Source organism: Eucyclogobius newberryi, unplaced genomic scaffold (genome assembly GCF_026437365.1).
Source record: "Eucyclogobius newberryi isolate DKJ021-1_F unplaced genomic scaffold, fEucNew1.0.hap1 SCAF_6, whole genome shotgun sequence".
Classification (NCBI taxonomy): Eukaryota; Metazoa; Chordata; class Actinopteri; order Gobiiformes; family Gobiidae; genus Eucyclogobius; species Eucyclogobius newberryi.
In genome coordinates, this window is record NW_027316278.1 from 31,310,319 (window position 1) to 31,335,351 (window position 25,033).

The 25,033-nt window shown below is 41.1% G+C and overlaps 1 protein-coding gene across 2 annotated transcripts in view; it reads right to left on the reverse strand.

Annotated features, from left to right (window-relative positions):
• ccser1 (coiled-coil serine-rich protein 1) overlaps positions 1 to 25,033 on the reverse strand; it is a 223,615-nt gene that overhangs the window by 78,827 nt on the left and 119,755 nt on the right. The window contains exon 13 of one of the 2 annotated variants that reach the window (XM_072433548.1): positions 16,502 to 16,550. The exons of the other annotated variant lie outside the window; for it this stretch is intronic. Within the exon in view, the coding sequence (XP_072289649.1) occupies positions 16,502 to 16,550 (49 nt within the window). The remainder of the gene's footprint in view (positions 1 to 16,501; positions 16,551 to 25,033) is intronic. 2 annotated transcript variants of the gene reach the window in all.

Below are 25,033 nucleotides of genomic sequence, written 5' to 3' on the forward strand. Positions count from 1 at the left end.
TGGTAACATCATCATCATCACCATCAATTATTTTGTATTATTATTTATTATTGCTTATTTAGCTTTATTTTTCGTTTATGTATTTAAGTATTATCATTTATTTATGTCGTAATGTATGTATTAGTGTTGTTGTTGTTGTTATTATTATTATTATCTATATTTATTATTATTATTTATTTATTCATGTATTTATTATTATTATCAAAAATAGTAACTAAAACCATACAGTTAGTGAATATACTGTATTCAGGACAGGTAATATGAGCAAAACAAAAGTTAAAGGTATGACACGTAGCCTGCGCTCTTACGATGCGTAGCCTGCGCACTTAGGGATCATCTCAAAATGGGTTGAAGCTGAGAAGACTTAATATTTTTCGTCTCTCTCTGGACCCCCTCCCCCCCTCAAAAGACTTAATAAAAAAAAAATCTGGCTTCACATAAAATTTTACGCATTGATAAAACGATAGTAGCTTGATAGACCCTGCTCACCTCTAGTGAACATCCCTGAACATCCTTTGGTAAGTTTTTATTTAGAAGTTATGAACAAATAATGTCACCTCATGCACATGGTCCACGGGCCCTAAGGGCCCTACGGCACATCCCATTCAACCCAAACTGTGAGATGACCACATTGAGATAGTCTCAAGAGGATGAGAGAGTGAGAAACTAATGTTTCTTGTCAAAACCTGTCAATTGCCTGAGTTTAGACCTTAGACACGCGCTTTTTCAAACCCGCCTCATGCGGGTTTGTTTTGTTTCCTTCTTCCGGTCAGTGCGTAGGCACGTTACTGCGCCGCGTCTTGCCGCAAAAAAGCTTTTCCAACTTTTCTGCACCAGCCGCGTTGGCGACGGCGACGCCCTCCCCGCTCCCCGCACGGGCCACGGCGCGCCGTGCTCCGCGCACGCACCCGCCGCCTAATGTTGGCCTAATGCTCGTTGCTGATAGAGTTTTTTAGCATTTCAAAACAATTACTGCCACAACGATGTATTGAAGCTTCAAAGCAACGAAAAGACGAAACGGTAGGTTCAACCCCCCCTAAGATGTTGTCAGTAGAGGTGGACAATAGAAAAACATTTCAAAAAAGAGGATATTGTTATAGGTTGTGCTCACATCGCTAGAATGTGATGAGCTGTCACTCATGAGCGATCCAAACACATGATCCACAAATGTAAAATAATCATTCCAGCTAAAAGGCTGAATAAATAAATGCGTTGCAATCTTTCAAACAAGGGTATAAAGTGATATTTATGCACACAATTTTACACTCCATTCACAGTCCTGTTCCCCCACACAAAAAAAATCTTTAGCATGTTTTAGCATATATCTAAAGGATTGCCATTGTTGTGGATTGTCTCTCATTCTAACAATGATCAAAAGTCAAATTGAACACAGTTGTCTTGCTCAAAAGTGGGTCTTTTTATCCCACAGCCTGAATCACCGTCCCTCGTTCTGTCTCAGCGCCCCTCTGCCCCTGATCTGCTCCTTCACAAGAGGATCTACATTCATCTCACAGGTCGAGCAGATGGTCACATGGCCTACTTCAATAGAACTTGTACATTCTTACAGGGAGGAAGACAAATGATCCCAGATTACATTCTCTATACAGGAAAGAGGACAGTCGGCCACATTTGCATCGAGTCAGTTACTCCGAAACAATGCCCTAGTGGACGGATCAATACTAGGCAGGAGGGAGCTCACTGGGCACGTCAAGGTATATCCCCCCATGCAGATCGAGGGAAGAAGCCTCTGACCAAAGGCACGTCCTGTGGTGCTTGATCAAAGGAATCGCAGCGCAGGCAGTTATTAGTCACCTGCTCGTCGATATCGTGCAAATGACATTTTCCACGACACCATCGCATTGTTTGAAGAATCCAAAACAAACCAGGATATTCACTTTGTCAATACCGCCCACCCTTAGTCATCGGCCTGTCAGTGCTTTACGCAGTCAGTATTTGTGTTCTCTACTGGCAAAAAAAAAAAGAAGCTTAAATCCATTTATAGCTGCTGTAAAATCTGTATTGGACCAAGAAGAAAGATGCCATCCCACCAAACGCAGGGCCCCATCCTTAGAAATCCCAGACCTGGCGCTGGCTGGTGTAATACTCATCAATGGCAGAGACGCAGAAGTAGCAGAGAAGGCTGAAAGAGAGCAGCAGACACAGCGTGAGCAGAGAGGGCGCCAACGCCAACGCCGTAGCAGGTCTGGACCAGGGACAGACGAGAAGGAGAGGAGCATCCAACAGCGCCATGACAACAGAGGAACTGGAAATGACACTTCCTTGATTTTTCTTCTCGAGGACATTTCAGGACCTATGTAGAGACGATCAGAGCTAATCAAGATGTTCTTCTGACGTGGATCCGGGATGGTTTTCAAACACTTCATACAAAACATAGCTCCGAAAATAATCATTATTTCCGTGAACTACTGGATCCGCATATGGTTATGGTAAGTACACCAGTGTTCTCGCGGAGGGGTTTTGACTGTGGCCCGCCATGCTCAAAAGATACCGCCAGGTATTAAGATCACGGCACGTAGGCGCTCCCTTGCACGGGGCACACACGCCCGCACACACGGCACGGCGCACACACGGCGCACACACGACACGGCGCACACACGACACGGCGCACACACGGGGGCGCCGCACACAATGTAAAAAATGTTTTAAGTACTTTCTCCACCATCCTCAAACCTCAGCCCAGCGAGAACACTGGTACACAATCAAGTATGAATAGTTCGGTTCGAATGCATTCTCTCTAAGTGCATCGATGGTAGTACTACGGTGAGTGGATTGGAATATAATTATAATGGAACCTATTATGTGCCTCGCCGCGGTAAAACCAGCAACAAGTAAGTCAGTACAATAAGTACAAAAAAAGACAGGTCGGGCAGGTTTTACTTGTCATACATGATGGTACAGAGATGTCTGAAGAAGGTTCCACAGAGGGAGAGTATTCAAACACAATCTGCCCCCCCGCTGTCTCCCCTAAGCCCTCCCCCACGGTTGTTACCTTCCATCCCGTATGATAGGAATAGTGCAGCATTGTGGCCTTGTTACAGAGTACAAATTATTTTCAACGTATAACCAAACAAGGATCATTTTTCTAACTGCCATCTGACATAATCCTTCTTCCGGTTGTATTAGTGAACACAGAGCAGACGACCTCAAAAGGCATCGGTGCATTGTTGACTTGTTGGTGCACATGGATGTTGGATATTTTACACAAATCAATCTACTTTAGAGCGTGTTTTAGCGGGCAGGTGGAAAAGTGGCATTTGCAAAGAACAACAAATGGATTAGAGAATAAAACCAAGCTGAGACTGTGCAAAATCTCACTGCTATGATGTCAAGGTTCGGTTTTTCCAAGACAACAAGGGCTAAAGGAGAAAAGGAGACGACAAACAGCATCTGCTGAAGAACAACGAGGTACTCATGGAGCTAACAAATACTCAGGAAATACGGGCACTATGAGGACTCGTTTGACACAGAGAAAAGCCCCAGGATTTTACCAGAAATGAAGTCCAGTCCGGGCTGTAAACTTCAGAGCAACAAGGTACAGAGCTGCACAACACACAGCCAGAGATCCTTAAAATAAACTGCCCAGTTTTGTTTTTTTATTGGAACTTCTCATTTTTATGTATTCAATGCGGTAGGTAAGTAGGTAAGTCATATTCTTTTTATTATTCCACCAGGCTGTTCACAGTGTAGTTCTTGACATGAATTACGTGAATTTTGCACTTTAGAAAATGAATCACTGAATAATGAATAAGAATGACAAGAAAATATGGCTATGACGCATATGTTTGTTAGCATAACCTGCACCTCCACCGCCTTCCCACAATGTCACAATAAATATGGTACCATGAGGTTCATACCACAGTAATATCGTGCCGTGAGTTTTGCATCTTTATATCCCTATCACTGGCTAAAGAGGGGAGATAAACACACCTAGCTTGCCGCTGATATCTTGAATGCAGGAGTCGAGCAATCAGAGAAACTTGTAAAACCGTTTTTTTTTTTTTTGCGTCAACTCGGGAGGAAACAACGTTATAACATGTTCTTTAAGTCAAACGATTGAATAGAATTCCTTTGCCTGAACTCAATACAATTGGAAGCAAATTAATATCAGCGGGGACAAAACAGTACTTTGGAGAGTATTGCATTGTAGATTCAGTTGTAGCTGTAGATATAGGCATACCCTTAAACAAGCGCAAAAGGAGCATATTCCGTATCACCAGTTTGATGGTAAAATAATGTTAGACAGTAGATTAACTCACAACATCATCAAAATATGTGAACGAAACGTAACACTATGGCAGACTGCACCTAATGTGTCTCTTTTAGTGTCTGGCCTGCAGGCAGAGGCCACCTTCCCTTACTCCACTCTAACAAGATCATTTACAAGTGGGTCAGAAGCATGACACAGGAGCTGGCAGAAGCGCCACTTTCTCCCACACAATTAGAGCCACATGTGCCTGGATACGGCGCTCAAGATGTCATCAAGATTCATTATAACCTGCCCCAGGATTTAAACCCTCTCACCATACATTTACACGGCTTAACTCTGCTGCATTATCCTCTAACCGTTTTAAAAATTCAATCTTCTGAATCAAACATATGATATCAGGTCTCATTAACATTTACTTGTTTTGATTTTTCTCAATCACGGCTTTTTCAATCAGGTTTTTAACTGATGTTTTTAACCCCTGGCTCCTTTTTTTTTTCACTGTAAACTGACAAAGTGTTTTTTTATTACAAGAGTGGTATTGTGATTTGACACTTTGAACTGCTGATAAAATTAAGCCTTCAAACGCTCCACTTTGGTTCGTTTTTGAAAGACTATTTTGAGACTGGCGCTGAGATCTCCAACTGTATGTGTTAGTATTAAAAGTAACGCACCAAAGCGGCCGTCGGGTGCTTTTTATTGTGTTATTACGGTGTTCCCTCATCAGCAAAAACACGGTGAAATCGAATATAAATACACGGGACGTTGGGTGTTTTGCATCTGGCCTTGTGAGCCCCAACCAAAACTGTTCTTTCTGAATTAAAAGTAGGTCATCTCTTGGCGCTGGAAGCAAGTCCCAGCACGTGGCGACCGGACCGCGGCATCATTGAAAATTCACTTTTTACAGGGCACTATGGTGTCTCATTTCTTTTACTCACGTGCGTTTTCCATCTCTCTCTTGTTTACGATCTGCTCCGTCTTCCTCCTCCCGCGCTCAAGTTTTACCGTGATCTTGTGGCCAACTCTTAAAACTTCCTGCGTCCTCTGCGTCCTGTCCACTTCTCTCCCACCGCCCGTCTGTGCCCCCCTCCTGCCGTCGCGTCCGTGCTCTCATTGTTTGCATAATTATTTATTAGCATGTTCGTGTCGGCACCGTTGCCCCGGTCTGTCTGCCGGCGCCATCTGTGCCCAGTGAGGTGCCCGCCTCCCCGCGCCGTGCTGCCCTGCCCGCGGGGGCCGGAGCCGCATACATTGGGCCGGAGCCTGTCCTCCCACGCCAGCGCCGCACTGCAAAAACTAGTTACCGAGTTTTTTTTAAATTTTATTTATTATTTTTTGGGGACAGTTTTGATGGGTTTAAATTGATGAAGTTAGTAGTGATCTTTTGTTGTTTGATTGTGTTTTATTACTGATTTGAACTTTTATTCCCACAGTTAAGGGGAGACACAACAGATTTGTTACCCTTCTGTTCTTTCATCAACTTATACATAGTTTATATGGGAATATTGTAACTTAATGTGCCGTATTTTTCTCCCACAGAGACATAAAGATCAGCCTTAGTTGTTGTTGAAATCCAAGCCTGATTTATTAATAAAAAAGTAAAAAGTAAATCTGAATTTTTAGAAAGCTCTTGTAATAAATAAATAAATGAATGAAAGAAATGAAGCAAGAAACTTCAATCTCCATCTCTTTTTTTCATGTGCCAAGTGTGACCAGTTTTGGCCTTTTTTCCACAAAAAATATTGATTTATGAATGAAAATTGATCAGAAACCTTTCAATATTTTTTCCTATTCACTTGTTGTTTCTCGCCTTAAAACTATATTGTCTGCTGCTTTCAAAAAAAGAAAATTGCATGAGATAATTATGTTAATAATGTTTATGTATTTTAGGTTTCAGCTCATTGTACCTGCCACATTAAAGTCATGAGTGTGTTTCAATGGACTAAACGAGTTATGGACGATCATTCAAGAGTAGTGCAACAAAGACCATGCTATCAATATTGGGACTAAACTGGGATAAAACCAGAAGTAAACCAGTACTAGAACAGGACCAAACTAAGTCTACATCAGGACTAAACTGGGACTAAAACCAGAAGCAAACCAGTACTAGAACAGGACCAAACCAAGTCTACATCAGGACTAAACTGGGACTAAAACCAGGACAAGCTTTGCTCCAAATCGTGACCAAGAACAAATAACTAAAGATTCAAAATCTCAAACCAACAAATAATAATAATAGTCAAAAACACCTTGTGACATGTGTCAGTTAATCCATGGATTGTTAGATTTTTGTCTTGAAAACTTGATAGTTCTGTATTGGAATCATGCTTAATCTTTTCTTTTTACAGTGTATAGACACACAAGCCCACTCCCACACACTCCGCCCTTGTCGCCGCGGTACTGCCCCCGGGTCCAGGTGGGGTTACCGGGATGGAAGACACACAACAGGGGGCGCCGCTGTCCCTTCTGTCCCACTAATGCCTTCTTCTGTCCAGTCAGCACAAATACTCCAGGAGGAAGAGAGTTGCCTTGCTAAAGTTACGTGGAGGACGGGGGAAAGGCGACGCACTTAAAGCATATTTGACACCTGATTATGGATCGAGCGGGATCACTCCTAAAGCTCCACAAGAACAAAGAAGATTAGGCAAAAGAAGATTAGGCAAAAGAAAGGCCGATGTTTTGAATTACACCTAACAAAAAAGATAAGCAAAGAATAATCTGACACTATGATAACTATTTCCAGCTCTAACGTTTGTCTCTTCCTATTTACACGTCCGATCTCCATCTGCATGTCATTTTTGGAGATATATTTTCATTCATTTATTGTTGTAGAGACCAGAGAAAATGATAGAATTGTAGTATGCAGCTCAGGTGAGGGTTGAACTGGTGACTGTCTGGCTGATTGGCAGTTGTTTTACCCAATGTGCCACTAGCCGACTGCCAAATGGGATTTCAGTCGAGTTTTGGCATTAAGATCTGTGAAGAAAATACATGCACAGAGAGGACAACCTTTAACTTCTATTAATTTACAAGTTTTTTTGAAAGCGTGACTAACAAAGTAAATTCAAATACATTTCATGGTAATATTGAGTCATTATTTGCACTGCACAACCAGTTTTCTGTCAGAAAGATGAATTCTTGCTGAGAGCTCAATTCAGAATGCTACACACATGAATCTGGTGTTAGCCCGGTTATGACCAATTATGTGTTGTAAAGGCGTCTTCAAGTGTCCAGGTGTTGTCTAATCACGGACTGAATGTAATTTCCTCTCAGGCGATTGAATAACAGTTACAACACGAGACATTATGCAAAGAAGTCCATATGTTCCATATTCCTGTGGGTTTCCTGCGTGTAAAACATAATGCATTTGACAAAGTTCACAGTAAACGTATACAACTGTTTCTAGATAAGATAAGATAAGCCTTTATTTGTCCACACAATGGGGAAATGTCGGTGTTGCAACGCAGTAGATACAGGAGTAAAAGAACATAACTTATAGGAGGCTTGAAAAACTCCTATAAACAAAAATCTTACAGACAAAACCTCTCATATTCTTAATAAGGAATATAAAGAAAGAAAAAGAAAAATAAATTAAGTTACATTAAAATTAAAATACAATTAAATTAAAATACAATTAAAAATCAAAATAAAATCAAAATCAAAATCAGCTGATAAAAAAATGATTTTGGTGATGCCTTCTAACTAGACGCAGTGCCGCTCACAGTCTGAGGTGTGAGAGTCCCACACATCACGGGACACTTCTGAGAAAGGCAACAGAGTGCGGCCAAAACTGTCAAACTATGACAAAAACCCAGGTCTGTTCATAAAAAACGCATCACGAGGTTTAGAAGACGAATCTGGGTTTGATTGGTCCAGATTTATTTAAGAATATTTAAACTAGCACGTGTCACTTCTCAGGCCTCCTCCACAGACGGCTGAGCTGGAGCAGTGGATGAAGGACGGCGGTGGAATTGGGGTTGTCACCTAAAGGCTGAGGGACGATCACGGATCAATAAGTAAACAGAGCAGATATTCTTGTGAGCTCAACTTTAAGCCGTTACCGTCCCTCGACGCTCGTCAGCCTGACAATCTCCTGCTCATTCTTTTCTGGCACTCTCATCTTTTTTTCTCCCCACAGCAATCTTTTCTCAGCTTTTATAACATGTTGTTGTGGCATTTCTCAGCATCTGACACAGTGGACTTCTCTTCATGATACTTTGATATAGTCTCTCCACTGTTTTCTTTTCTTTTTCTTTACATCCATCTATTTACTTATCCTGGAGGTCAACAAAGTACAAATAGGACTGCATCGCTTTAGAAATATTTGTACTTTTTGACAAATATTCACTGTGAATTACTAATCAAATCTAGAAGCGATATAAACTGATAAAGTATTTATAATCACATTCTTTTAAAATGTGGTGGGTCTGAAGTGAGTATCTCCAAAATACAGTAAATGCAATTGAAATACAAAATGTTTCGTTTTGAATTGTGTGGTTCAGCTTCCTCGAATGAGCAATGGGACAGTTTGTGTTTGTACATGTGTGTAACTGTTCAAATGTGTATATTCTGTTAAAGGGCGCTTTCTATGCAAATCTGACTTTTTATTGTTATAATGTTATAACGTTGTTCTAAAGTTGTATTTGACTTTATTCACATTGGTTTTATTAATCCTGTTTAGTAAATTAGTAAAAAAAAAAAAAATGCCTCTAAGGTGGTCTCTATGGTGGTCTCTAAGGCCTCTATGGTGGCTTCTATGGTGGTCTCTAAGGTGGTCTCTAAGGCCTCTATGGTGGTTTCTATGGTGGTCTCTAAGGTGGTCTCTAAGGCCTCTATGGTGGTTTCTATGGTGGTCTCTAAGGTGGTCTCTAAGGCCTCTATGGTGGCTTCTATGGTGGTCTCTATGGTGGTCTCTAAGGCCTCTATGGTGGTTTCTATGGTGGTCTCTATGGTGGTCTCTAAGGCCTCTATGGTGGTTTCTATGGTGGTCTCTAAGGTGGTCTCTAAGGCCTCTATGGTGGTCTCTAAGGTGGTCTCTAAGGCCTCTATGGTGGCTTCTATGGTGGTCTCTATGGTGGTCTCTAAGGCCTCTATGGTGGTTTCTATGGTGGTCTCTAAGGTGGTCTCTAAGGCCTCTATGGTGGCTTCTATGGTGGTCTCTAAGGTGGTCTCTAAGGTGGTCTCTAAGGTTGTCTCTATGGAGACGTGGAGAGGACTGGAGCTGCTTCCTGGAGCAGAGCGCCTCATTACTGTGAATGGTCCTGGAGATAGTGTAGTACATGTGTGTGTTTGAGTGCATATGTCCATAATTAGGAGGCACAGCCAGTAGCACTGTGGATCAGAGCCAATTAAGTGGCCTGGCAGCGAGCCAAAAGCGTCACTCTTTTCCTTCCTGTAGCAAACTATTTGTCCATCTATCCATCAAGACATTATCTATTGATCCATCTCTGCCATTTTAAGATAGAGATCAAGCTCCAGTTCATTGCCATTAGGGGGTCCCCACCTCAAATCCTTGGGATCTGATTGGGCTGAGACAGCCAAGCCTACACCATGTCAGTCTTTGGAGTTGAGTGTGCTCTGAATTGGAGAAGTGGGAAATCGACATTAGCATGTACAAACCGTAGGTTGTCTCCACATTCTAGACTTTGAGATCTTGGCAGGGGCCAAAGTTCCCTACTGGCATAATCATTTTCTTATATACAAAACCAAGAAAAAGACACGATTGGGCAGAGGTGGTACAAGACATCTAAATGTATTCTGACATGTGTCGTCTGACATAATTGTCCCATGTGTCAAAGATATGTCACTTTTCAAATGAAGATTTAAAGTCATTTTTATATTTTACAAATGTCCGTTATTATTTGGGTCCAGTTCTTGATAGCTATTAGGGAGATATTTCTTCGTATAACTTTTTTCCATGTTCCCAAAAGTGTGTTCCAGTTGTATTTATTGTTTCCATAGCAACTAAGTTTATCTGCTTCAGTCACAAAAATGTAACTCTGTAGGTGAATTTTGAAAGAAATGTCCAAAATGAAACTCACTCTTCATAAAAAGCCATCATACTTTTTACAGGTCAAATAAAAACACCTGCAACTGAATATATGCCAGACAGGGAAGTGGAACATTCCTGAACACAACGTTTTGCTGCAATATAAAGAATAGTTCTACGCAATCTGTTTTCTTTCACTGATGCATGGGAAAAGGCGGAGCTAATTTGGTCATCCATCATTTACAACAAACCAAACTTCTCTCACCAGAATAACGGTTTTGTGCTTAATTCAATGATTCTCCAGAAATCTCCTTTTTTTTTCTCTCTCCAATAAATAATTATTTGTTTTGATATGGACAGACCATGCATATTCCTGATTGGCTAATCCACTTGTCAATCACGCCCATCTGAACTCGGGGAGATGAAACTGTTGTCCGGACTGACATCTTCGTAAAGCATTAAAGGTGGTATGGACGATTTTTTTCAGCAAATTTTTTATCATATTCCCTCGTGGCGTGGATAAATCATTTGTCCTGCCACGTATCAATCATAAAACGCACCTATCGCTCACCTGCAGCCGCGTGCGGTTTGTCCCTACGTTTCCGCGTGCCTAAGCGCATGAATCTATCATAATATAGTTCCCTCAGTGTACGGGGCAAAATGAAGACGGAGAAAAACAGTTCGAGCTGACGCAGAAGTGGACAGAAATCTACGGGAGACGAGCGATGCGATGCGCTCCGTTGCGCTAATAAACAAACGCACGTGTGTGTTGTATCGGTCCACACGGGGGAGTGCACATATGCACTTCCCCTTTAAAAGATTAAGGTACACTTTATTGTCCCTCGTTGAGAAACATGTCTTCTGCATTTGACCAATCCTTGAAAGGCCGCAGGGCCACATCCTCAGGAGCAGCTCAGGGGCACATCCTCAGGAGCAGCTCAGGGGCACATCCTCAGGAGCAGCTCAGGGACACATCCTCAGGAGCAGCTCAGGGGCACATCCTCAGGAGCAGCTCAGGGGCACATCCTCAGGAGCAGCTCAGGGACACATCCTCAGGAGCAGCTCAGGGGCACATCTTCAGATCTTAGTGCAAGGCTTGGTCAAACACAGAAAGGCCTGGAGTCGGCAAGTCGAAATTGGAAAAGTGTGTACTAGCCATGCAAGTATTGTGTTCTATATTCAAATACGGATTGGCATCGAGATGAAGCATAAAACAGGTAAACCAATCTTATTGACTGATCGACACCATTTTAAAATGGGTTGGTTAAATACAGACCCAGACCATTGCCATACATGCAGTCAGCCTTAAATATAGTTGTTTTTTATAACAGAGAGGAAATTAGCATATCACTTCATTTTGGCTCTTTTGTGCTAATAAAAACTCCATCCACACGATAAAAGAGATGTCACTGGAGCTCAGTGGCATCCTCAAATCCCACATCCAGCTTTTCATTAGACTTATGCACTTTTATAAAGGGGTATGAAATGTTTTTGCCTTAATTAAAATGGTCCGTCTCTTTCAGTGTGGCAGTTATGTAAGCAGCACCTGCAGATGGCTGGGCCCGGGCCAGTGCTGCGCTCCTGCAGTCACCTTGACTCGTGGCTCCTATTTAAAGGATTGCTCTGTGCTCTGAAAGCAAACGAGGAATCTTGCCTTTTGGTAAGATTTGGATATATTCATAAGATATATTAAATGTATTGGCAAATATACTGATTATTGTTAATATTGTGAACCATGTACAGTGTATAATATCGAATGTTGAGGGACCCTGCGATTCCCAGCCCTACATGTCATTGATAAAGTGATGTTGTTATTCTTCCCAACTGTAAATGCCAGATCATTATTGGTTGTTGGTAGAACCTGTAGAACTCACAGTTAGACATAGGAGTTAGTTTTAAAGTATTTATTACCGTTTAGTTTTTTTAAAAATATCTACCCAACAGATACTGATAATCAATCCCACAGTTACCCCGACTAGACCATAAAGTATCAAAGTGGTGAGTGAGTAATTGGTGGTGGTCAGAGGGGCCGATGACGCAGATTGGCAGCCTCGCTTCAGCCCCCGCCCCAGTCTCATCCCCATTACAGAGCTTACTGTAGGCTTTGTAATGGGGATGGGGAAAAAGGTGATCCAGAGGGGTTTTTTTGTCCTGAGGGCTGTTACTCTCCTCAAACTGCCCTGACACACGGCCTGCTGACCATACCTAGTAAATCGATATTAATAAAGTGTTTATCTAGCTGAAATCACAAACGTATAATACAAAAAAAAGTCTCAATATCCATTTTGTTACCCCACTGATTAAAAAAAAGTAATTTACTAACACAAAATACGTAATTGATTAAGTATTTCCCTGTAGTCTTATACTAGTTCCAATATAGATCAGTTCAACAGCTTTCTAAATCTATTCAAGATGTTTTCAATATCGATACGATTCTTTAGAGAGCAAAGGAAACATGACCAAATACGCACACAGAGCACAGTTTCCAGGCCACTAGATTCCACCTGGGCAAAGGAGGCCTTTATCTCAGTGGGACGGCCCCGGGGCAGGTCTACATCACTTCTCTCCACCCGCACAACCTCCACTCGCTGCCGACTTCACACGTGTGCATAAACTATTCAGACCACACAATTTTCCTTTTCTGTTCCTTCCTCCTATCCACTCTTCTGTCACATTCAGTCCCTCCCTGCTGTCCCTCGAGCAGCACGACTAATCACAGTTCGGACGGCCGCAATCAGCGATGGACAATAAGCGCGATTGTTGAAAGGCGCTGTGCTCGATTTTGAACTGAAAAGCACGTTCATGAATGAAATGTCAGCCCTCTCCATTGACGCACATTTAGCCCCTTCTCCTGCTCCAATTTTGTGTCACCGGCACTTGTTTCCTCGTGGTTCTCATTCAACGACGTCCCCGATTGGATGAAACTGTCCCGTCGCTGGCAGTCGCCTCCCCATCGATCTCATAGACAAACGTACAGGCAAAATCACTCTCAATTAACAGCAAAAGCGTGTTTATAAATCAAACCTGCAAATACGTTCAGAATTTCTTCCTTCATTCTTGTATTGGTTTGGCAGTTGGAGGATGTAACAATAACCAAAAGATTGTGATCTGTCCAAAGTCACAATAATATCGTACGATGTCACATTATATTGAATTACAAACCGCTGAATTGAATTGTTTTCTACCAGAAATAACTAAATTAACGGCGGGAACTGCACAGACCATGATACACTGCTACATTTCAGTGCAGACAACATCAAGAGTTTTTTATTAAGCACTTTTATATCTCATATTTTTGTAATTCGACAGTAACGATTCACACCAACTGTTTGTCAACTTAAATGGAAAAGGTATTTTTATAAATCTGTTAGCTGCAGCAATAACAGCAAATGCCTCTTATCTCTACCTGCTGAAGTCCAAGCACCAAAGTTTATCTGTTCCATCTGCACAGTGACGGAAACAGTAAAACTATGTCATGAATCTTCTCCAAACTAACTTTTGAATCATAATTTAAGCCTCCTTGTTTCCGCTTAATGGCACGTCTGTTTGTTTTGGGCAGCGCTTAGTCAGGTCAACGCACCTGGACTCACCTTAGCAAAATGTCCGTCTCATTAAAATGGCTGCCCCCACGACTGAACCAGAAGTGACTAATAATTGAACAAGTCGTTCCTTGAGACGCTTAATGAGTAAAAAGAGTCAAATCTGTGTGAAATCTTCTCGTGTGGAAAAAAAAAAAGAGTCCATTTGTAGACAGCCAAAAGCAGGTGTGAAGGTGCGTAGGTGCCCTTCGCAAATGGAGCAAATAAACAAGGCTCTAATGGCTCTTACTTTGTGCACTGACCTTCAAATAAGAGGGTTATTTCCCAGAGTGCATGTGGGCACATACTTACTGCTCACAAACACAACAAAGTTCTTCATTATTATTATTTTTTTTTGCATAATTGTTAAATAATTTGTGTGCATTTAGAATATACACTTGTACGTTGTCATGGTTGCTGGATTAGGGGGCGGGTTGAAATGAATTGTTGATAAAGGTGCACTGTACAGTGGGCGTGTTTTGTTTGATCCGTTTTTCCGATGCGCAAAAGTGAACCGTTTTCCCCGTTTGAGGGGTCCAAAGGGGGCCAAAGAAAAAAGAATAATTCTTCACCAAATGCTGACTTGATCTGGTGACAACCCGTCATATTTCCAGCGACAATAACATTATTTGTTGAGCAGACAGCGCTCTTAAAAGCCTTTAATTTTCTCAAAAAACGACAGTGTGCCTTATAATTAATCCAGTGTGTGCCTATATATATATATATATATATATATATATATATATATATATATATATATATATATATATATATATATATAGTGCGCCCGGAAAATACAGTAAGCTTCTGTGTGTGTCGTGTGCGTTGTGTATGATGTGTGTGTCGCTTGTGCTGTGTACAAACTGTGTACTGGGGCCAAAGGAGCAGGATGAGGTGGTCCAGTGCAGTGGGAGGCACAGAGCGATCGTTTAGGACAGTGTAACGACAGTGTAACGACAGTGTAACGACAGGCAGGACAAGGTTGACACAGGACGAGCACAGAGCATTCACACACTCTGAGCTAAAGCATGCTTCAGAAAAGGGCAGTGCAGAGGGAAGTCTACATAAAGGTTTAGTTTCATCATTAATGTTTAACTGTGCACTCACAAGGTTATTCAACTGATGTTTATTCAATTGATATAAGATAAGATAATCTTAAAATAAGATAATCCTTTATTGTTCACACATGGGGAACAAGTATCAAGTATTGAATTTAGTTACATTTTACTTTACAATGAATTGTTTTAATATTACACTGAAGTGGCAGTTCAACAAAGTCTAGTTGTTCTATACAAGGTTTTTTAACAATGACAAAAGCTTTAATTGGAAAATGTACAAACAATAAACATGTATATTTTACCTTATATATATATATATATATTAATAGTTTATGTTCAAATATTGTGTTTAGAAATGAATGGGTTTTAAAATGTACCAAAAAAAAGTACTTTTTTTCCTTTATGTTTTTTATGTCTTCTTTTACCTAAAAATAGGATTCTGAAGAAATGGCACTGTTAATTATGTAACATTAATGTATACAATGTTTAAATGCTCTTCCTACTTCTGGTTAGATGGTGGTATGGTTGTGTGTAGCCAAGTTTAAGTTTGTATAATTTCAATACATTATCATCAGTATAATTAAGGACATATATATGTCATATTTTGTCCGCCGTAAATTTCCAACTGAGCCAACAAAACATAACTTCAAGTATTACAAGTACTAAATGTAGTGAAATAATCTGCCATAAAGCAAAAAATAAGGGGAAAAAACAATTTTAGCATTATGTGTGCTGGGGAGTACACACAAAACTACTAGTTTATCCAGACACTGTATACGTCTGCAAGTAAGCCATACAAATGAAAGACCTGCGGGAAATATCTATTAGCCTAATCACAAAATAGTGCCAAGCGTATTTATCGGTTTTAAAGGGAAACGTCCACATTCTGCGGGAGCTACGGGCAGCATTCCTCTGAACTACACGGGGGGTCTGGGCGGGGTCTGCGGGGCGGGGTCTGCAGGTAGCATGCCTCACTGCGGAGCTCTTCGCGCTGACTCTTGATTTAAATATGGCAATTTTATCAAACCGCTCACTTCACATAAGCATCAGCAGAACGTGGTGGATTCATTTAGCACAGAGCTATCTTGAGTCCGGCATTTAATCATGTTATCACTGCAAAACGGAATGTCTAACCAGAGTTCAAAATGTCTTTACTCTTACTATATTTACTCTTTACTATTAGAATCTTGTTTAAAGTCGAAGTTGACATTTAGTTGGTTGTTTTAGACTTTTGGAGTTGTTTCAAATGGGTTTCGATACACTTTCCTTACAAAAAGTGTACACACAAGTCAAGGTGGGTAAATAAAATAAATAAATAATGTGACTACACTGATATTGGTGGTTGGATGACTTTCAAATTGATAGATAATTTCACTTTCAATAAAAAAAAAAAAAAAAAAAAATAGGTAGACCTACTAATTACCATTTTAACTCTTGCAGTAAAAAAAAAAAATAGGTAGACCTACTAATTACCATTTTAACTCTTGCAGTAATCCTGGTTTTGCAGTGATAGTTACCCACTGGCTGTATGTGAAGTAGAAGTACGTTAAGAGCCATATTGTTCAATGGAGCCTCAGTGGGAAGAGCGCCCCACTGTGGTACAGACTAGAGCACGTCACGTCCATCGGGTGAGAGCAGAACAGACACTCACTCAGCTGTCTCCTGGACGACAACGTGACGCTGCCGTGCGCCTTGACGCCCTGAAAGCAGAAGATATTTTTGATTTACAGAAGAAAACGGGAAAGAGACAGACAGAGACGTTTCAGTGGAGGCACATGCACCAGGCCCCGCGTCCACTAGGGGCATCCACACTGCTTAGCCTCATCTGAGAGAGAGGGATATACTTCCAAATAGAACAACAGAGATAGAGCCGACCTGGTAAACCACCTTCAGCAGCATTGAATAACTGGTCAAATTAAAGCCTGCCTCGGAAAAATAAATAAAAATAACAAATATATATATTAAGCTGGGCAGGACCATGGATAACTTAGTATGAGTAAATGACAAAATTAGAAAGTACTACGGCGGTATCCACAGGAAAGAGGGGTCAACGCATACTAGAAGAGTTCCCTTGTGTCCGTTGTTTATTGAATTAAAGTCCAGCGGTTATTGTTTCCACGATGCGTACGTCAGTTACGACGTCCGTCCGGTCCTTAATCATCGGAGCGGTTTATGTCATCTGTTTTTTTTCTTTTTTCGATCGCCTTCTTCGCGGCTGCCAGAAGTACGCTCCAAAGACGTCAATAAAACAAAAGCATTAATTCAAATCATGTATTTATCGCGGTGTATTTTTTTGCACTAAAACACTTTGAAACGCGTGCATCTTTACAGTATATGTTCAGGGAAATGTGTTTTCTGTACTAGTATCCTGACACTCGGGGGGCCTTTATTTATGATAAACGATGAAGAGGAGGCTGTGGAGAAGGCCATATACGAGCACGCTGGGGGCTGAGGCAAAGGGGCTTTCTGCCTTTTGTGAAGAAGGTTGGAACTAACGATATAAACCATGTAAAAACTTGGATCGAGGGCGACTCCAGATCTGTGCGCAGAGGAGCTTCCAGACAAATGTCGGCTTGTCCGTTGTATTGATGTATTGAAAATTAAAAACATAGTGTCCCAACCAGATTTTGTAACGGCCTGCTCACTGGCCTCTCCAAACGAGCTGTAAAACAGCTGCAGTACATCCAGAACGCTGCTGCTCGGGTCCTGACCAGAACCAGGAAGTACCATCACATTAGTCCTGTGCTCAGGTCTCTGCACTGCCCCCTGTGGCTCAGAGAATAGACTTTAAAACACCAAAATACATCTCAGACTTGTGTGTGTCATATGAACCATCTCGGACTCTAAGGACCTCAGGGACCGGCCTCCTGCTGGTGCCCAGAGCCAAGACCAGACACAGAGAATCTGCGTTCCAGGTCTATGGGGCAAAGGTCTGGAATAGCCTCCCCAAAGCTGTGAGACAGGCCCCCACCCCGGCTGTGTTTAAATCCAAGCTAAAAACTGTTTTGTTTAGCCGCGCCTATGACTGACGTAATTTTACCTGGTTTTAATATTTTAAAATACTACATCATTTCTATTCTTTATTTACTCTGGCGTACATTGTTTTACATTTTTATAAATTGCATTGTGATTTTATTTTATTTATTTTTAATTGTGTTTTAAAAACTGTGAAGTACTTTGAATTGCAGTTTGTATGAATTGTGCTTCATAAATAAATTTGATTTGATTTGATGCAGTTTCTGTGAATAAACATCTTTTAAAATACAGAAGCAAGTGTCAAGCGAGTTCTTCTCCTGCTACACAACCACCTCCAACAACACCTTTAAGAAACCACACAGGTCAGTGGGACGGTTTCACAGAATGGCACAAAAACTGCTCTTTCTCCGTCGAGAACGTTCAAAGACAGGCTTTAAACGTTCCATTTTACACCGCGCCACTTCAAAAAGACACCCTCGACTGTGCCTTTTCTTTGGCGAAGCTGCTACAGTTCACAACGACGCCAGAAGCGGCTCCGACTGACGTGTTTCGGTACGTCTCGGAGCGGTACGCGAGTATTTCCCGAGTGTTCATAAATCACCCGCAGACGACGCCTGTCCTCCTGATGTGTAATTATGAGAGGCGGAGTGTCATTTCTCAACTGCCTGAAGAACACACGTAAATGAGAACAGCAGCGCTGGTGAAGTGTCGTTCACTCATGTCACGGGCGCACTTCACCGTGCACGCGCTCGCTCCCACTTTCACGCAGCGCCGTCACATGGAATTCATTCACACGTTAATGGAATACTTCATATCCAACTACGACGAGTGATCTGAGAGAATCATACTGTACATTTTAATAAATCGTACTGTACATACTTTTCTTTCATTATGACAAAGAACAAGCAAATCATGAAAGTGCCCCCTACAGGTTGGACCCCTGCAGTTAAGATAAATATATTTAGAATTTTTCGAAATAATATGTTATCACAGAATAGCACATGTTTAATCAATCAATCAGTCAATCAAATGTGTTTATAGAGAACAATTCGTACAAAGTGCAATTCAATGTGCTGTACAAAAATATTCCAAAAACACAATACAGCTTATAAAAATATAAAACAGTGTATGTCAAAATAAATAAATAAAAACATAAAAACAAATTACATGGTATTCAAAATATTAAAAACTAGGTAAAAGTATTTCAGTCATAGGCGTGGCTAAACAAAACAGGTTCATTATTATAAATATATATTATAATAATTATTTTAAGTTTATAATTTCACTTCCTGTTTGTAATCTCTCAAATATATTAAAGCGACTTTATTTTGATTAAATTAATGTTTAGAATGTCAAAGAAGTTGTTTCTTTGTGTAAATGATCATAAACTGGTATGAGTGTCCCAAGTTTGATGTCACTTCCTGTTATTTTCCACAGATTTTTCAACATTTTCTCCACAAATACTTGCTCGATTGGTGTAAAACTATCATTCATATGTACAACAGGTACAAATACATTAAATAAAGTCAATGTCATAGGCCCCTGCTTGTTTGTGTGACCGTGTTGTGCTATTGTGTTTCTCATTCTCCTTTTCAATAACACAATTACCTGTTACTCTCAGAAACACAGAAGAGTCATAAGCGCGGCTCTTTAACTAGGAGGAAAATCAGGCGAGTGGGTGACGCAGTGGGGGGGCGGTTTATAAATACAGGTGGCCTATACCCACACTGTGCTAATGTGATGAGAGCAACATGAGGGCAAACGACTTGTAAGCTTAGATGTAAGTAGAATAATAGCGTATTTGTAGAAGTGTTACTGTCGAAGTTTGGTCTATACAGACTGCGAGTGGCGAAGATCGTTCTCAAGTTCTTTATTTGATGAAAACATGGAAAAACAGGCAAAACAGCAGCGTGTTGTTCGTCTTGCAGCTGAGATTCGACTCTCCACAGGATTTAGCTGTGTTTTATCAAGCTGTTGCTTGGGTATGATAAAAATGGCCTGACCTTCGCTATGACGTCCGCTTTAAGATTGTTTAGACTAGTCCACAGATAATCAGAAAATACACAGAATAGTTAAAATACACCGAATAGTTCATTGTGACCCATATGCAGCAAGATCGTCTAGACTCATGATAAATAGGACACAGACATGACAATAATTTGATCAATATCGACATTACCAGTCTTTTTGTTTTGTGACGCTATTTGGCTATTTGGCTTGTTTTTTTAGTAAATACTACTATTAAGGTGAGTCACTGCAGGCTAAACTCTTTTTTGGCAAGTTAGCTTTCTCAACATATAGGCTTTAACGTAAAAAAAGCAGCACTAGTTGACGTGAGGATCAACGAGAGTCTCCTCCGCTGTGAACAACTCACGTCTTTCTTTGCCTGTACATGAGGCATGACAAGCATCTCCCACGGGACGTGTTTTTGAATGCCACAGTCATTGGATCAAACACTAGCACCATATGGACTGGCACCATCCCACTCAAGCCTCCAGCGGCCAAGCCCCGCCTCTTTACGCCAGCGTTAAGGTGGTGAAGGTAGCAAAAGAGCGCCCTGGAACCGCCCCCTGGAAAAGACTTGCGTTAACGTGAAGATCGGGGGCAAAATACGGCCCTAAAACTGCAGCCGACCTCATCTTGTCCCACCACATAAAAACTGAAATAAAGACACATTCCTATTAAAATGTGTCAACTCAAAAAAAAGCAATAATTTTAAAGGAATCTAAAGTGTCATGTGATTTTTAACACTTCATTCAAATGCACACCACACACAACTAAGGACTGAAATTCAACATTAAGTGTGAAACTTCCTGTAATGAAATATCATGCAATGAAATGATTGATAACTATGTTATTGTATCTGCAGGGTTGAAATTAAATCCAATGTGTTTTTAATTAGACTGGACTCAGGAAGACTAGCTGATTGCATTGCTTTCAGCTAATGGGATCCATTTAAATAAACTAATAAACAGCACCTAAACATGTTGTATTATTACAATTAATCAACTTGCATAGATTTATGTGGCCATTTTCTAAAAAGAGCAGCTCTTAGATGACACGTTAGGGCACATGAGCCTCACGAGAGCTGCTGTTGACCTGGTTCTTCCCCAAAAGGCAGCATCATGTTGGGCCCACACAGTGAACAGTGCCAGGGCTCCTAGATTCCACTTCATCTCAGTGGGACGGTTCCTCTCCACGTCCACACTGCTGCTCCAACATGCACACCAACCTTTATGTGTTTTACTTTTCTACTCAACAAAATGTGAACATATTTTATAGAAAACATGTTTTGTCTTGAGTGAGGTGAAGATTCTCAGCAGGAAGAAGAAACGGTTTGAAAGAGGACTAAAGGAGGCCATTTTGGTTTAAAAAAAAAAAAAGAATCCCTCTTTCAACAGGAATGGAGGACATACATACCGGTCGTATACTATATTGTTTTGAAGCCATGGGATGGGAGAAGCCCTGGCCAGGCACTCACCTGCCAACTGTGTTAGTAGGGTTGTTGTCGACTAAAGACATTCTTGGCGGACCAAAAACATCCTCTGTGCATCAAATAATCAACTAAAAGGAGGGTGTGGTACTGGCAAAAGCTCTCAAAATGATAAGGGTTTCACGCAAAACAATGAATATATACAGAGAAGATCAAGTAAACAGCTGTTCCTTTTTTTTGGCCCGTAGGCTTTAGTGGACAGGGCGGATGAGAGTGAAACGGGGGATGAGAAAGAAGACAGGACATGCAGTAAATAGTCAAAGTCGGGAATAGACCTCACGAAACTCACAGCACTGTGGCATACAGGTGCAGCGCCTTAACCACTCCACCACCGGGCAGCGCGTAAACAGCATTTCCATAAGTGAAAAGGCAGATCAAATCGTCCAGAATCTATTAAAAAATGTGTTCGACTAAGAAGTCATTGACCGTTTCATCGACTAAACGGGGAAAAGACAACAGCTCTATGTTTAGACCTCTTCAAAAATGGTTTGAAATGCATGAGATTCTTGTTACAGTTCGTAGCAGTTCATATTTCAGAAATCTTCTTGGACATGTTCAAAATAAGCACAAAACCCTGCTATTAAAAACACATGTCAAAAATGTAATTGCAATGCTTGTCAGAAAAAAAAATCACAATTTCTTTTCACATAAAAATAAATAAAAATAACAAATATATATATTAAGCTGGGCAGGACCATGGATAACTTAGTATGAGTAAATGACAAAATTAGAAAGTACTACGGCGGTATCCACAGGAAAGAGGGGTCAACGCATACTAGAAGAGTTCCCTTTTGTCCGTTGTTTATTGAATTAAAGTCCAGCGGTTATTGTTTCCACGATGCGTACGTCAGTTACGACGTCCGTCCGGTCCTTAATCATCGGAGCGGTTTATGTCATCTGTTTTTTTTCTTTTTTCGATCGCCTTCTTCGCGGCTGCCAGAAGTACGCTCCAAAGACGTCAATAAAACAAAAGCATTAATTCAAATCATGTATTTATCGCGGTGTATTTTTTTGCACTAAAACACTTTGAAACGCGTGCATCTTTACAGTATATGTTCAGGGAAATGTGTTTTCTGTACTAGTATCCTGACACTCGGGGGGCCTTTATTTATGATAAACGATGAAGAGGAGGCTGTGGAGAAGGCCATATACGAGCACGCTGGGGGCTGAGGCAAAGGGGCTTTCTGCCTTTTGTGAAGAAGGTTGGAACTAACGATATAAACCATGTAAAAACTTGGATCGAGGGCGACTCCAGATCTGTGCGCAGAGGAGCTTCCAGACAAATGTCGGCTTGTCCGTTGTATTGATGTATTGAAAATTAAAAACATAGTGTCCCAAGCAGATTTGGAGAGACTTATCCATGCGTTTGTCTCCAGTAGATTAGACTGTAACGGCCTGCTCACTGGCCTCTCCAAACGAGCTGTAAAACAGCTGCAGTACATCCAGAACGCTGCTGCTCGGGTCCTGACTACAACCAGGAAGTACCATCACATTAGTCCTGTTCTCAGGTCTCTGCACTGCCCCCTGTGGCTCAGAGAATAGACTTTAAAACAGCTCTGCTCATGTACTAGTCTCTCCATGGCCTAACACCAAAATACATCTCAGACTTGTGTGTGTCATATGAACCATCTCGGACTCTAAGGACCTCAGGGACCGGCCTCCTGCTGGTGCCCAGAGCCAAGACCAGACACAGAGAATCTGCGTTCCAGGTCTATGGGGCAAAGGTCTGGAATAGCCTCCCCAAAGTTGTGAGACAGGCCCCCACCCCGGCTGTGTTTAAATCCAAGCTAAAAATTGTTTTGTTTAGCCGCGCCTATGACTGACGTAATTTCAAAAATGGTTTGAAATGCATGAGATTCTTGTTACAGTTCGTAGCAGTTCATATTTCAGAAATCTTCTTGGACATGTTCAAAATAAGCACAAAACCCTGCTATTAAAAACACATGTCAAAAATGTAATTGCAATGCTTGTCAGAAAAAAAAAATCACAATTTCTTTTCACATTTGTGCAGGCCTATCATTGCATCCCACGCACACGACGGGTTGTACTTTTTCACACCGTTATTTTGCACGTCGTGTATACATTAAAAGCCCCGCCGAATCATCAATGATACTTTTACTTTGTTACGCGAGCAAGCGCACCGAATCAAACTAACGACGGTGGACTTTGAAGAGAGCGGAGGGAAAACGGACAGGTTCATGAGCCGGCCAACAAGAGCGGCGCGACACGCCAAGTGAAATTGAAGGTGACACCGCTTCCTCGTCTCATCAGCGCACACTTCAGGCAGTTTGGGGCCAGACCAAGTTTTATTGAGGTCAGAAAACAAGGACAACCGATAATGACGGGGGTTTGTGAGGAGTTTGTAGAAACAGTTTGCGAGGGTAACATACCAGACTGTCCGGTACATGAATGTGATTTGGTGAAAATGACTCCACCGATTTGTATTCATGGAGATGTTTGTATTTGTCCGCTGCCATTACATTACATTACATTACATTACATTACATTACATTACACTAGGCTACCCTAAAAAAAAATTGTCTGTTTGCTGTAACCCGAGTCAACATTTTTTAAGTGGGTCGGTCGGTAGGCAAATTCTTATTTTTTTTACATCCAAATTTTGTCATTTTTTTAAGCCTGACCCCGGAGTGACCACCACGGGTCAGGCTTCAACAGTCAACAAGTCTCCAGATCGGGAGACTAAATCTCACGATTTTAAGATATTAGATATTTCAATCAACCTTTTGTACGCCATTATCCTTTATTTTGGTAGCGAAGGCGAGCGGGGGGAACACGGGTGCCGCCATGTTTGTTGTGAAGACGCTGCTGGGGGATGTTTCAATCCCAGAATGCATTTGCGTAAGTCAAATTTCACACCCTGACAGAGGGTGACATTACTATGGACATGTCAGTGGCGATGACAAGGGCAAACCAACTTGTAAAAGACAATATGACGCCTCCTGCGCGCATTCTGTTTTGTTATAGACGCATGTGGAGGACTGGAAATGAAGACGCACAAGTGTTTGCGCAGTGCGTTTTCAGTCCTTTGAGATGAAAGACAGGTTTACAATCGTGATAAAAGTATTCGACACGGTTGTTCAGGAAAGACCGGTCGGTGAGTCGGCGAAATAATTGAAAAATAAAAGGTTTGACGCTTTTTCAACAAAATGCTAATATTTTTTTTTCAGTCGGCTATTTTCATAGTGGGTCGGTCGGGTTACGACAAACAGACATATTATTTTGCCTAGCCTTACATTACAACATTTCATAATATTGGGGTTCAACTATTTGAATTGTGCACACCTCACCACATCAAAGGCTCTTTTAAAAACAAATTGCTTTTAGCCTTGATGTAATTGTACATTTTCTTAATTAAAATACATTTTTAATCTTTTTTTCCTTTCCTTTTTTTTTTTTTTTACTTCAACGAAACTTTAAGTAAAGACTAAATTCAACATTTAACACCAAATTGTTCTGTGGTTAATTCTTAAAAAGTAAAAGAACATTACCCCTGAAGGCCAGGGAGAGACAGTGACCCAAAGGTAGGAGTCCTCCCCCAGAATGTTTTTTTTTTTTTAAATCGGTCACGTTTCTGACTTGTTGGGTATTTTTTACAGGTTTCCTACGACTGGATGATTTGTGAGTAACATCTGGTAGCTTTTGGTAGAATATTGTCTTTTGAACTAAACCTAATTTGCCTACTCTATTCATCCT